General features: G+C 38.3%; 1 protein-coding gene across 3 annotated transcripts in view; it reads right to left on the bottom strand.

Moving 5' to 3' along the window:
- Positions 1 to 13,025, bottom strand: part of FAP (fibroblast activation protein alpha) — a 44,196-nt gene continuing 31,171 nt past the window's right edge. For all 3 annotated transcript variants that reach the window (XM_068948784.1, XM_068948785.1, XM_009676149.2), the window contains exons 21-27: positions 12,528 to 12,722; positions 9,864 to 9,918; positions 6,526 to 6,625; positions 3,456 to 3,520; positions 2,514 to 2,586; positions 2,176 to 2,249; positions 1 to 327 (exon numbers count right to left, since the gene is read on the bottom strand). In XM_068948784.1, coding sequence (XP_068804885.1) covers positions 226 to 327; positions 2,176 to 2,249; positions 2,514 to 2,586; positions 3,456 to 3,520; positions 6,526 to 6,625; positions 9,864 to 9,918; positions 12,528 to 12,722 — 664 coding nt within the window. In that variant the 3' untranslated portion in view covers positions 1 to 225. The remainder of the gene's footprint in view (positions 328 to 2,175; positions 2,250 to 2,513; positions 2,587 to 3,455; positions 3,521 to 6,525; positions 6,626 to 9,863; positions 9,919 to 12,527; positions 12,723 to 13,025) is intronic.

Genomic DNA, 13,025 nt, shown 5'->3' with positions numbered 1-13,025 from the left:
TGGTGTTTTACATTCTGATTTTATTTTTTCTATCAAACAGGTGCTAAATGTGCCAAAACATGCATTAGCATAACATCTGCTAATATACAATATCAACAATGATGTAAACATCAAGTTTAAAACTTTATAATTCCTCTTATTAATTCACCTGAAAATGACACAACCTGGGAACTGTTATCCCAGAAATGAATCAGACACCTTAGCATGCCTATGCCACTTTAGAGCCTACTCTGACAAAGAAAAACATTGTTTGAGGAAGTGAGTCATATGCGTGTAGAGATGTTTGCTTGAAAGGCCTGGAATTCCATGGTTCTGGTCAGTATACCACTGAAAAAGGAAAAAAAAAACCCTACTTTATCTTTTCAATTCTGTAATAATTAAACAATTCTAGAGTTTATTTATTACCGTATAGAAGAAAATGGATGCCTCAAGAAAGCACACAGGGGAACTTGCTAATCTTGTTTCTTTTCATCAGTATCCATTACAGTCATATTCTTGCTGAACAAAGTTTCTAAACCTTCTGTAATCTAGGAGCGCTACTGCTTCTGTACTGATGAGTCAGTTGCATCAAGTCAGGCAAATGAGCTCTGGTATGCCTTTAGGGATAAAATGTCCCTGACACACGCTGCATGGCCTTGGCAATAGGGGTCACGGGCTTGGCTAGGAATACTGGCCTCTGAGTAATAAGGCTCCACCTAAATGTTGTGGAATTCTATTGGAAACATTCCACGTTACAGCAGGGCCACAAGCATTACGAACAGTGTATTCCAAATAAGATACAGGTACGGATTATGCTAGCTCGTGGAAATAGCAGCTATCGCTTCAACCTCCTAGTCAGAACTATTATGTGAAAGACAGTTTGTCTTCGGAGATATTTCCACTTTCCACACCATTAGAAGCAGGATAAGAAAAGGAAAAAAATCCTTCTATATTCTCATTCCAGGAGTAATAACAGACCTTTGGGTTGCAGAGTCTGGTCCCTTCATACTGAAGGCATAAAGTCGAAGCTCAAAAGCAAGTTTTTGCCCTTCTCCCCACTATTCTGCCTTTTCCAAAATCTGTTTTGACAGAACAATCTTCTAGCTTTTGTGAACACTTTATATCCATTTGTTCTTGTGCCAACACCGTCTTTTTGTTTCAACAGCATTTCTGTCAATATTTGTCCTCCAATGTACTTATAAGCAGGAATGCCATGTTTTTTCAGATATTATTTTATTGGACTAAAAATATTCTGCTCTCATAAAGTAAGTGCTCTGATCAGTGACATTCCCAGATCATCCTTCTAACTCCTCTCTGAACCTACTCTACTGAGATTTCCCTGTAACTGAACAAGAATGACTACAGTTGCATACAGCATTCCAGATACTTGAGAAGCGACCTGCGTTTGCCGTGTATCAGTGAAGAATGCATAAAATGTGGCATCCACCAAAGGGTCTACAAACTGCAAGTACAGGGGGATCCCTCTGTGATCACTTTTTAGGGAGTTCATGGACCTGGGAGAGCAGTCTGAGGCAGAAGGCCAGCGCATTTGATAGTAGGCCGACACTTTGGTCATTAGCTCCAAGACAGAAGGTGCAGAAGAAGGGGTTGGCATATATTCAGTACTACTTTTTGGCTGTCCGTTCTTCATTTATGTCCTCTAACCTCTGTCTATTCGTTTCTCTGTTTGCCTACCCCTACTACCCCAAGCGAGTTTTGCAAACATTTTTTTTTCTCACCCTGGATGAGAAAAAACTTAGATACCCCATGCACTTTTTCTGTGTTTCACCTCCTGCCCATGACAGGGATATCCCATCCAAGATAGAATCCATCAGAACCAGGGGCAGTTTTGGCCCCAGAAGCCAGCTCTTCCATCTACCTCTATTTACTATATGTAAGCAACTTCCAGGAGGACAGATTGTCATTCTTCTCCCTGGATTATTTTAAAAGTCTCTAAGCTATCCTTCACAAGAGAGAAATCCTATTACCATCTGAAGGGGCAGAAAGCAAAAAGAGAGCAGAACAAACCCTTTAACCAAGAAATTTTCTATGAAGAGTAACAAATGCACTAGCAATTGCCACATTTTGAAGCTTGTTCAGTTAAACCGGGTTCTTAAAGACATTGTCAATTGTCAGAGACGCTTGTTAATAAAGTCATAAGCCACTGTTCAAAAAGGAAAACAGTCTCTTATTTACCATTGCCTGGAAATCCACCTGTGCTTTTACCAGAGCTTTTGCGATTTGTGCTGAGTTCTGAAAATGTACATTATCTGGAAACGGAAAAAAAAGGGATGGGCTGTTGAAACACATAAATACCACACAGCATAAATTTATAGTGCATTAAGTTGTGTCCACCAATTATCAAGTGATATAGTTGACACTGTTAAGAATGGGTAAGCATCTTGTAATATGTCATATGGAATTGTACCAAAGATCTAAGTACTGACCCTAATCAAAGGCACAGAAAGATGCTTAATGTTTTTCAAACAAAGTGATTCTGGCTCTGTATTTGTACTGCCATTTGCAAACCTCACCATCTGCTGTTCCATGGATGAGAAGATACTCCACGTTTTGGAAATTCTTTGCTCTCGCCATCACAGTTGAATTCTGTTGAGAGGAAAAATGAACAGTTCAGCAGCTTCAATTTAAACCACTCAGTCATGGAGCTGAAAGGCTTTCATTACCTAGTGTAAAAATAATCCAACAGTTGGACACACATAATAACTATAACATCTTTCTGAGATCATAATAGAAGTCATGCAGATTTGGTGCCTTTTCTAAGGGCTAGTTCACAAAAAGCACAGTTCCCACCATGTGTCATTCCCCAAATACTCTAATTCTGGCCGTTCTAGCTGGGCAGTTTTAACAGTTCGGCATCAAGCATTTCTGCAATTTGGGTTGGGCTAGGGAATAGGTAGTGAGAACATAATCCAAAAATTTAGCTTTTCAGCTAACTTACCCAGGCCTTCATTTAGGCCTCTCTATTCACAGCTGGTGTGTGTGCTGCTACAGGAAGCTATAGATTTCCTATTAACGTGAAGTAAAGCAGTAAGGCAACTGATTCCAGGTAGGGGAAAGTTTTCTGACTGTTTAGCATGCTTATGATATTATCAGGCAGTTAAACTTTCATGAAGCAGCCTGTATACCATAGCTAACAGTACCAACCAAAACCTAATAAACATCAACATTTTGACCTCTTTCACATGAGTTCTTTCCTTGGCTAACAGTTTGCATTGGCAGAACTGTCAGACTTGTCCAAGGAAGAAAATAAGGATCCTTCAACTTAGCATATTTAGGATTGATAAATACAAAAACACAAGTAACTATGGAAATATAAATTTCACAGCAGTAGCTTCAGCTGCTACAGGGCTGCAACTAGGAGAGTTGGCAGGTCATTTTCTTTCTTCACTGTTCTGCTTGTCCATGGAAGTATGATTCAGGTTCAAGGCAAATGTACACAGAAAGCAAATTCTCACCCTGTAGTGCTCAAGATTATCGGACTCTGATGGAAGACCCATAAATCGCTCTGTGTAGATAGATGCTGCAATATTAAAGAAGAAAAAAGCTGTAGATAGAGTATGCACAGATATTTTTGCATAATGCATACAGTTAACAGCCTGTCTCCCCAGTGACACATAGAAAATAAAATGTTTATTTTAACTATATCTGTTGTGCTTGATTTCCTCATAATACACCAAAGCTAAACATGTTTAAAAAAATCAATCATGAAGATTAATTAATAAAACTTCTGAGGCTTCCTTTGCATAAATAGTGGTTTAATATTCATCTGTGGAACCAGCAGAGGGTTTTGTGCATTAAGATAATTAACTGATACTGCTTTATGCTACTGGGTTGAACTCCAGAAGTTAGCTGTATGACCCAATAAAAGGTGCATGATGGAAAGATGACCCAGATTATGGCTGACACCTTAAAAAGAGAAGCAGTGCAAAATTCCAGCCTGGGACGTGTATGCGTATGTACAGCAAAAATGGATATATAGATATCATCCTTTCCCTACTTAATAGCAGCATGCAGCAATAGTGGTGGAGCAGGAGATGATATAGGCTTGCACAGGAAAACCAGTGCAGTTGCTGCTCAGGTCTCTGTCCAGTTCCTTTGTCTGACAGTAACACAGACTGTCAATAGAGGTGACGAAATGAGTGTGCATAGCTGAACTGTACCTGTCTTCAGGAAATCGTAAGGAACAGCCATCTTTGAGCTGCCTGAGTATTTGTAATTTAACTAAGAGCAATTATGAAAATACAAGAACGTTACTTTCTTTATGACCTTTCCTAGAAAGAAAAACTGGCACATACTGAGCAGTCGAGCTGCAGCATTATGAGAATTATTTATTTATTAGAGTAGGAGCTTTCTGACCAAGAACGGCTATCATCTTTCCCTATCATAAATATCATAAAAGAGGCAGCGGCCACGGTAATCAATAAGGAATTGAGATCGTCTACCTGTTCAGTATGGTACACTACCCTGGAATAATTTTGTTAAAAAGCAGAAATGAGAATCCTTCCAAAGAAGAAAAATGACTCAGTATACTCAAGTTCTCATGTTTTATTATGCATCTTTTACATATGTTACCACTGCACGCTACAGATGCGTACCATGTCTCCCAGATCAGCTACTTTTAGCTCCTGAAGGTAATTTGCAATAAAATTCTAAAATCTAAAGATTCTAAGTAGCCTATCATTTATCAAAATACTTTGTGGTTCAATGAAAACAGAAAATGTGCAATATGTGTTGTCAGCACAGTGTCAAACAACCATATTGGGCTTAAGTTTTCAATGAAATAGACTCTTTCTGAATGGCAGGCATTTCTACAATACTCTGAGCCAACTTCTCTGCTCTCTTCTACCAGTACGACTACAACAAGTCCACTGAGGTCAGCAGAATTGCATTAGAATGATGAAGTGGAAGATTCAGCTTGTCAATTACTGAGGAAGAAAAAGGAGATACATCAAGAATTTTATTAAAACAGTCACATACTTAATGCAACAACTATATATTGTCCCTGAATGCAATTTCTCTTGCCATCTTATGACTGCTCAGCTGACATATCAATTCTGACAGAAAATGAAGGCTAGTGGGAGGATTTCAGAGAAAAGGTTATGGTCCAGATTCTGTTCTGTGCATCTAAGAGAGGGTGTGACAGAACTTTGAAGCTCTAGGGGCCAGTACATCCTATGACATATTTACACTGCCTGGATTCTCAAATATGTAGCATCCTGTTATTTTGCCCTAACACAGTTCACCTTAACATTAACATGATCTGTTTGCCAGAACTTATGACTCATGACTTCCTTCTGCTTCCTTCCTTCCTTAGGGGAGGTACCTCTGTCTGTCTGGATTTTTGTGTTTTCAGCGTGATTCTTTAACTCCCTCCTGAAAATTCACCTAAAGTAAAGACTGTGGTGCTGAGGGTCTGACCTGCTCTTACCTAAAAACTTCACTGAATTCTTGAAATGTTTGCAACTCTTTCATTGAAGGACTTTCGCAAAAATTGTTCTATTTGCCTGCGTTCTGGAAATAATTTTGTGATCATGAGTGAAAATGTCTACAAAAGATCTTGATGCCAAGATTTATGTCAAAACACAAAGACTATGCTTCCTGTATCAAATGTTTTCCCTTTTATTTGCAAAACACCGCAAATACAAGGAATGTGTGTGCTAGCAATCAGCAAAGGAATCTTTTCCATTTAATCAAAAATTTTTCTCATAACCAAGACTTCTTAGCAAACAACCATATGCTAAGTAAATGTGTTCAAAGTGCTACATTTTGCTCATGAAAAATATACATGTCATGAATCTTTTTTACACTAAGGCTCCTTTACACCATGCCAAGAGCTTAACAGGTCTATAAGTAAGTATGAATATGTGCTTGCTTTATTCACACAATAAGGCTCTGGGAGTATACTCCCAGTCGTGTTTCCTCAGAACAGTTTGGAGTCTATGTCACTGAGCATATATAAAATATATGTCTTGTAACACAAGAGAGGAGATGTGGCTGAGAAAGGTCTAAAGGGACGTATTTAGGAAAAATATTTTTAAAAATATCTGGTATCAGACACAACTGACTCCCTCTCTTCTCCACTGCTTTTGGGAAATCACCTTGTAATCATCAGAAATACTGATTCCTGACAGAGATCATCTGCAGTAACTGGAGTTGATGTGCACTATACATCACAGCCAGAAAAAAATATTCCTGAATTCAGTGATATGAACCAGATTTTTCAGGGAGATCACTCCTGAGTATAGTTTATGAAGCGGGCTTTACAGACTTACTGTTACAGATGTGTATATGGAATTATCCTGGTACACCTTCTTCTAAGTGACAAAATTCGTTCCAAACTGCAAGTTGCAGTCAGTTAATTTCAGAAAGGAAAATGTTAAACTTAAGGTCTGAAGAGTTTTATGTCCTGGTAATGGCAATGTCTTTAAGATTCATACTGCCAAGCTCTTGCAATGATTTAATTTAGAAAGTCATTATATGCTATATCCTTCTTTCCAAGTCATTATTCATAACAAGTTTCCATACCGTAATATTCCCAGCTGGAGACAGGAGCCACAGCCATTCCACATTTAAATACTCCACTGCCAGATCCAAGTGCCAGAGAAGTTACATATCCACCGTAGGACTAGGAAGAAATCACAGACAGCTTAAGATTTTTGGTGAAGTACCATTTTGTTTTCTGAATTAAACTCATATAAATTACTTCCAAAGTAAACATTTTACTTTGAATGCAAAGAGGCAAAGCAACCAAAGATTTTGTTTTGCTCTTTTGGCCTCAGATGAATATAATATGTTTTTTTTTTTTTTGTGAGAAAGAGATGATTAGACAGTTTTATTGAATCACTTCATGTCTTCTTGTTATTTCTTCAATGGTTATCCCAGGATTCTGCTCTATTACCACTTAAAATCATTGAAAAATTAAAGTTGGTAAGGTCCTCCAAGGTAATCTAGTGCAAACTTCATCACAAAACAGAGTTAACTTCAAATTTAAATGAGGTCAACCAGGGTCACATCCACATCCCACAGCCTCTCTATGAAACCTCTTCCATTGTTGACTGTTGTCATTAAAAATTTTTTTTTCCTAATACTAAATCAGAATTTCCCTTGTAGCAACTTGTGTCTACTGCCTCTCATCCTGGGATGAGTGTGCTCCTTCTAGGTTTTCTCTCTCTTAACAACCTACCTAGCTTTTTCCAGTGACTGGTATTTGAACCAACCCCATCTTCAGTACTAACAGGATCAACTACTTGGGAACTTCAGATTGGAGCAATTCCTCCCTACCACCTGCCACTGTTCCCTTTTGTTTTCTGGCCTAGCCTCAAACTGGGACCTAGGAAGGAATAATGAGTTCATAGCTGGAAGTTAGGCAAAAGAATGAGTAAGCCTGGATATCAGCACAGGTCTATGTAACTGTCTGGGGCTAGCAGCTAAAAAAGGAATATATTGTAAATAAAAAGCATTTGGTTTGGCTGTCCATGGGATGTGGAACTGGGGTTGGAACACACTTGTATAAAGGCTGTTTATTCTGGAATGGAGGGAGGGATAAAAGCTTGGGGGCTCCTACAAAATTCTGAAGATTATCAACCTCATTAAAGGCATATGAAAGATAAGGGAAATAAACATAAATGAATAAACCATTTTTGTGCAAAAGTCAGTGCTTCCCTCCTCCTAAACACCATTCCATCTTGAAATGACAGCGAGGGGTATGCATTTGGAAACAATACCTCACATGATTTTTAACCTCATTTGGTGGACACTTACCAAAATCAGGCTAAAAAGTAAAGGATTAGTTTCAGACAGATAGAGCTATGTGCTATACCAGGCAGAGGCATTAAAAGCCTGAATGGCTTTAGGATCATTTAAGAGCTTCTGCCGTCCAGAAGAGTTTGGTGAATATGAAACTACGATGAGAGCATAATTCATGGGTACCTGCCAAAATGCAGGCTATAAATAAGGAGACCACTTCCAACTCTTTTCAGAAGTTCTGGACCAGGAAATGGTATAATAAATGGAAAATACACTATCTCCTCAAGAAAAGAAAAAAAAAAGATTAACAGGTTTGGCAATTGTGCCATTATTTGATAATATACCCACTACTGGGACACAATACTTTAGACCTGCTAAATCTCTTAATTGGTTCTTGAAACACAGTTGTTAAATAAAATATGATGTGATTAAAAAAATAAAAGATTTTCATGTGTCCTAGCACACTTAATGTCACTTTAGAATTACCCACTTGTAAGTGTCTGTGTCACTTCATTTCACCATATGGTATCCCATTCAATCCTGTTGTTAATAGTAGTGTCTGACCAAAGTAATTGAAATATTAGTTGGTAGAAACCTCAGAGAAAGATTTTAGCAACCTTACTCATGTGCTATTTAAGATCAGGCAACTCCTATAGTTAAACTGAATCTTACAAGATCCACCCTGAAATGTGTTTCTGGGCAAGCCTCTTACAATGAAACTGGGCCAAGGAAAACAAACAAACAAACAAACTAACAAAAAACAAAAAAAGAAAGTAAACAGTGACAGACCAGTAAAATTCTCCTGGCAAAGACAGAAATTAAAGAGAATGAAAGAGAAGGTCTTTCTGAAGGATAATCACAGAAGAATGAGAATATATATATGATCATCAGAAAAACAAACATATATAAACAGCAAAATACTGGAAAGTGTTAATCAGTGGCTAACATCCCAGTTTATTCTGTACGCTTTTCTAGTTACAGCTCCCTGCTACTGCTGGATAATACATATTGCTATACTGGGAGAGGAAGAAGGAGGGGTGGCTAATATAGGTCTGGCCTCCAACCCCCACTAGCTTTCATTATAGTAGTGTCCCTAATCCATTGAGATCTTTTGATGTTGCTTATGGCTTAAGCTTGCTCTGCTGCATAATGTCATTCTGCGCTGTGCTGAAGACTGTGAAGCAGGCTAGGAAGTGGGACTCCAACACTGTCTATGCATTCTTGTTTCAGCCGTTTATGATGAGCAGTTTAGTCAGATGGCCTGAACATCTTAAAAATCCTGGAGGATTTGTGGCCTTTTGTGCTACCACAGAAGTTGGCTTCAGCTCTTCCATAAACACCACTGCCAGGTCTACACCTCATTTCCATCAGTGATCCTACTTTGAAGACTGAAATTGACAGCACAGGAAAAAAAACAGCTATTCCACTAATTTCTTTTTCCCCTATTAGGATGCAGTTCTGTCCTAAAAATTTGTCTGTGAAGTATGCTACTGTATTTCTCAGTGAGCCTTCTTGGCTTAGGGAATCTGGCCATTTAATAATAAAGACAACAATACATCTGGCTATAAGAGGTTCTGGAAGTGTTACAAAAGCAAGTACAAGAAAAATCAAAGCTGAAAAATAGATTGGCTAATTATCTGGGATCATTCTCACACTCTCTGAATTTTCTACTTTGTGGAACTGCCAGTCTTGTACACCCCTGAAACCCACATTCATCCCTACAGACCATTTCAAGGCCAGACAAGGTGAATCTTAGATCAGAAAAGATCATAATGCTTGAATTTTGACACCATGCCATTAAGTCCCTAAGTTAAAAGTACAGCCAATTAGGACAGCTCAATTTTGCCTAGCTTCAACTCCAAACAATGCATTAGACATTAGCTATTCAAAATTCCTTCCTGAGCTGCCAAATGCCCCTTTTCAGGTTTACAACAAAGCTCACTACGGACAGTTGCAATTCTATTATATAGGAAGCAAGAGAAGCTACCCCTTTGACAATATCACAAACACTGAGAGAAGAAGTTTTATAAAGCTTAGAACAGAACACGGAAGAATTTAAAAAATTACATTGCAGGATTATTTAAAAATAAACACAAGAAAAAGATTAATCCACTTACCCAACCCCATATTGCAATTCTTTTCTCATCAATAAAACCCATTTCTATAAATTTCCTGTGGAAAAGCAAATCACAGTAATAAATGCATTATTGCAAAATAAAATTGTTAATACTATAACCAATTAGCAAAATGTAATTTTTCTTTCAGTTTTTTCTGAACATATCAATTTGAGCAAACAGACAATCAAAATAGCATGCCTGATTTCTCTGAAACATGAATAATTGAACTAATAAATTTTTCAGAGGAAAAGGAAGAATTTTTCTTGAAAGAATGCAAAATGCTTCAATTTATACTTTCAATATAATTTTTTTTCCAGTGGATGCAGATTCTGCACAATTGGCTTCTTGGCAAAAAAGTTCTTTTGTCTTATGCATAATATCCACCGACATATTTAGTCCACACTATCTCTCTAAATTAAACATCATGCATTATACCTAAGTTTTGCACATGTCTGTGTATGTATGTCCATATACATTTGTACAGACATATACTCACACAGAGAAAAGCATTTAAAAAGTGCACTCCTGCTAATAACCATATCTCATTTTCCATAGTTCTGCGTCTCCACAGGCTATTACCATTTTCATCCTTCTAACACCAAAGGTGCTGGATTATCATTAAGGCTCAGACCCCAACTTGCAAGATGCTCAGCATACTCATCTTACAGTGAGTTGATACTCTGCATCTCTTAAGAGGCACAGCATCAACCTCTGAGATGTGAAATTCCCCGGTGCAATGAACTTTCTTTTTTATGTGCCTGAAAAGCGTAGTGCACATACTGCTACTGTAATAAAAAATAATAATGAGGAGAATATCTTCAAATACTCCAAGGTAGTGAGGTGACCATGGAGAAAGTGTACCTCGCTTATACACTCAATAGTCAAACAGGTCAAAGAGAATCATAAAAACGAGGTTTCCTGCATTAATCCTGCATCGCAGTCTGGTGGCTGTATTTCCAGAGCTGCACTAGCAACAAGGAAGAAGAGGGGTTAATGCAAAAGGCACAATATAGGTTCAAGACAGACAAATACAGAAAATAGCTTCAGATACATCCCAACATACACATTAGCAACTGTTAGCTTTTACTAGGGCAAGCACAAGCGACTGGAAACATCCAAAATGTGCAATACTGTCTGGGTGGGACAAAGTTAGAAAAGCCAAAAAACGATTTAGCTCTATTACATTGCTGCCTTAATTAGTGGGGTTCCTCCTACAGTTAAAGCCCCTCCAATAACTCTGCACTAGAGTATAGGATCCTCTCTAAAAATCATGCATCATAAAACCATGTGTGTTAGATCAGGAGGATGGAATGCAATACATCTTACTGAATAAAAATTTAGCCTTAGTGCTGACAGAAAACTGGGAAGTATGAAGACTGAGGTCATTCCTTCACAGCCTGCCTCAGCAGATTCTGCAACTGCAGAATCAGTTTAGGCTCCCTCCGTCTCAGGCATTTTATGTCTGAGTGACAATTTAGAGTAATAAAAAGCCATTTATCTCTCTTGTGATATTCTAAACATGCCGTTGCTGCTAAAAGTTTCAAGAAAGAAAATCAAACAGATTACATTTAAAACCTCGACGTGATATACGGCTAATCAGTTTCATTTATTATTGAAAAGGATAATGGTGTGCTTATATTATTGAGGAGGAAATGGAAAAATCACAAAGCAGAAGCAGGAAGAAAGATACCATCCTACCAGACTTGTAGATACAGCCAATACACTCAAACACGTAGAGAAAGCTGCAGAAACCTGGGCTGCTGGGTCTTATCTCCAGCTGTGTTACTCAGAGCCAGGTCTACTACCAGTGGAAAGAAGGTATTTACTAATGCTGCTTATTAATTGCACCAAGAAATCTATCCATGCTCTGACAGGCCAAATTCAAGACCAAAACCAAGACTAAATTCATCGTTCCTGCCTTGCACCCATCTCTGCAGGGTTCAAGGTAATACTTCATCTTTAAACATTCACTTCGATGGTGCTACTGCACCTATAAGCTTAACAAGCAGGCTTTCTTCACCAAATCTCAGCTTTTACCCCCTCCCAAAACCTCTGCTTAGGCACTTATTTTCTCTTGGAACACCTCAAGTATTTTGGTGCAGAGCAGCATCTGTTATGGAACAATTACCAGAGGACACTTCTGGTTGTTTATAACTACCTTAAAATGGCATGGAAGGCAAGTTTCTAACTAATCACCTTCTCAAAGGTTAGTGCTGGGATTCAGCTGTTACAAACTTCACATTTGACCTCTGGCTAATCACTACAGTCTATCACTATGGATCACTAGAGTCACTGAGGTAGGTTTCCCCTACAGTGTAAAATACAGAATAATGGATAAAACATTAGCTTACCTCTCACCAGTAACATTTATATTTCTTTAGGCCTAGGATTGAAGCCACTGATGATGCTTTTATAAAATGGAAGTGATGAGGTCCAAATGTGGACCAAATCACTTAGCAGTATGTGGACTTAGTACGCTACACAAAACCACACTGACACCAAGCAGCTCAGCAGTATTTTATTTCCACAAGCCTTACTTTCGTGTCTCACTTTACCTAGAGACATCAGCTCTCCAGAAGAGAAGCCTGGAAGTATATTTAATATTTTTTTCACAGTACTTTTTGTATGTATGTAAACACAAAAATTATGTGGGGAGATACTCACTTCACTGCTGAGATTTGGTCCTCAACTTCATAGACTCCTAGTCTTCGATATACTGCATGCAAAATCTTGTCACCTCGATAAGCTGTCCCTCTGCCATCCACAAGAGCAACAATAATTCCCTCTTTGCTTGCCAGATAGGTTATCCAGCTAATGCTAAATGTGTCCTTTACATTCTGACTGCAGGGTCCTCCATACCTGATGGAAAAATTCAAACATTTTCAGCTCAGATATATAAACGAATCAGACATTAAAGGAACATCTTCTGGAAATGGTCTAGGGCTATAGGTATGGCTTATACTTTCTCCTCCGGTATTCTGCTATATGGCTGCAGTTCAGAGTGCTCAGTAGATAGAAACTGAGTCCAACTATCATTTTCGTATATTTGTGAGATTTTGCTATCTACAATCCAATTTTAATCTTTACTCTCTTAGGGCTAAGGCACACCATTAGTTTTAGCTCAGAATAAGGGGTTCTGCATCAGGTAGCCATCCAAGAGGA

The sequence above is a fragment of the Struthio camelus genome, chromosome 6 (genome assembly GCF_040807025.1).
Source record: "Struthio camelus isolate bStrCam1 chromosome 6, bStrCam1.hap1, whole genome shotgun sequence".
NCBI classification, from domain to species: domain Eukaryota; kingdom Metazoa; phylum Chordata; class Aves; order Struthioniformes; family Struthionidae; genus Struthio; species Struthio camelus.
This window is presented reverse-complemented; position numbering and strand designations above follow the sequence as displayed.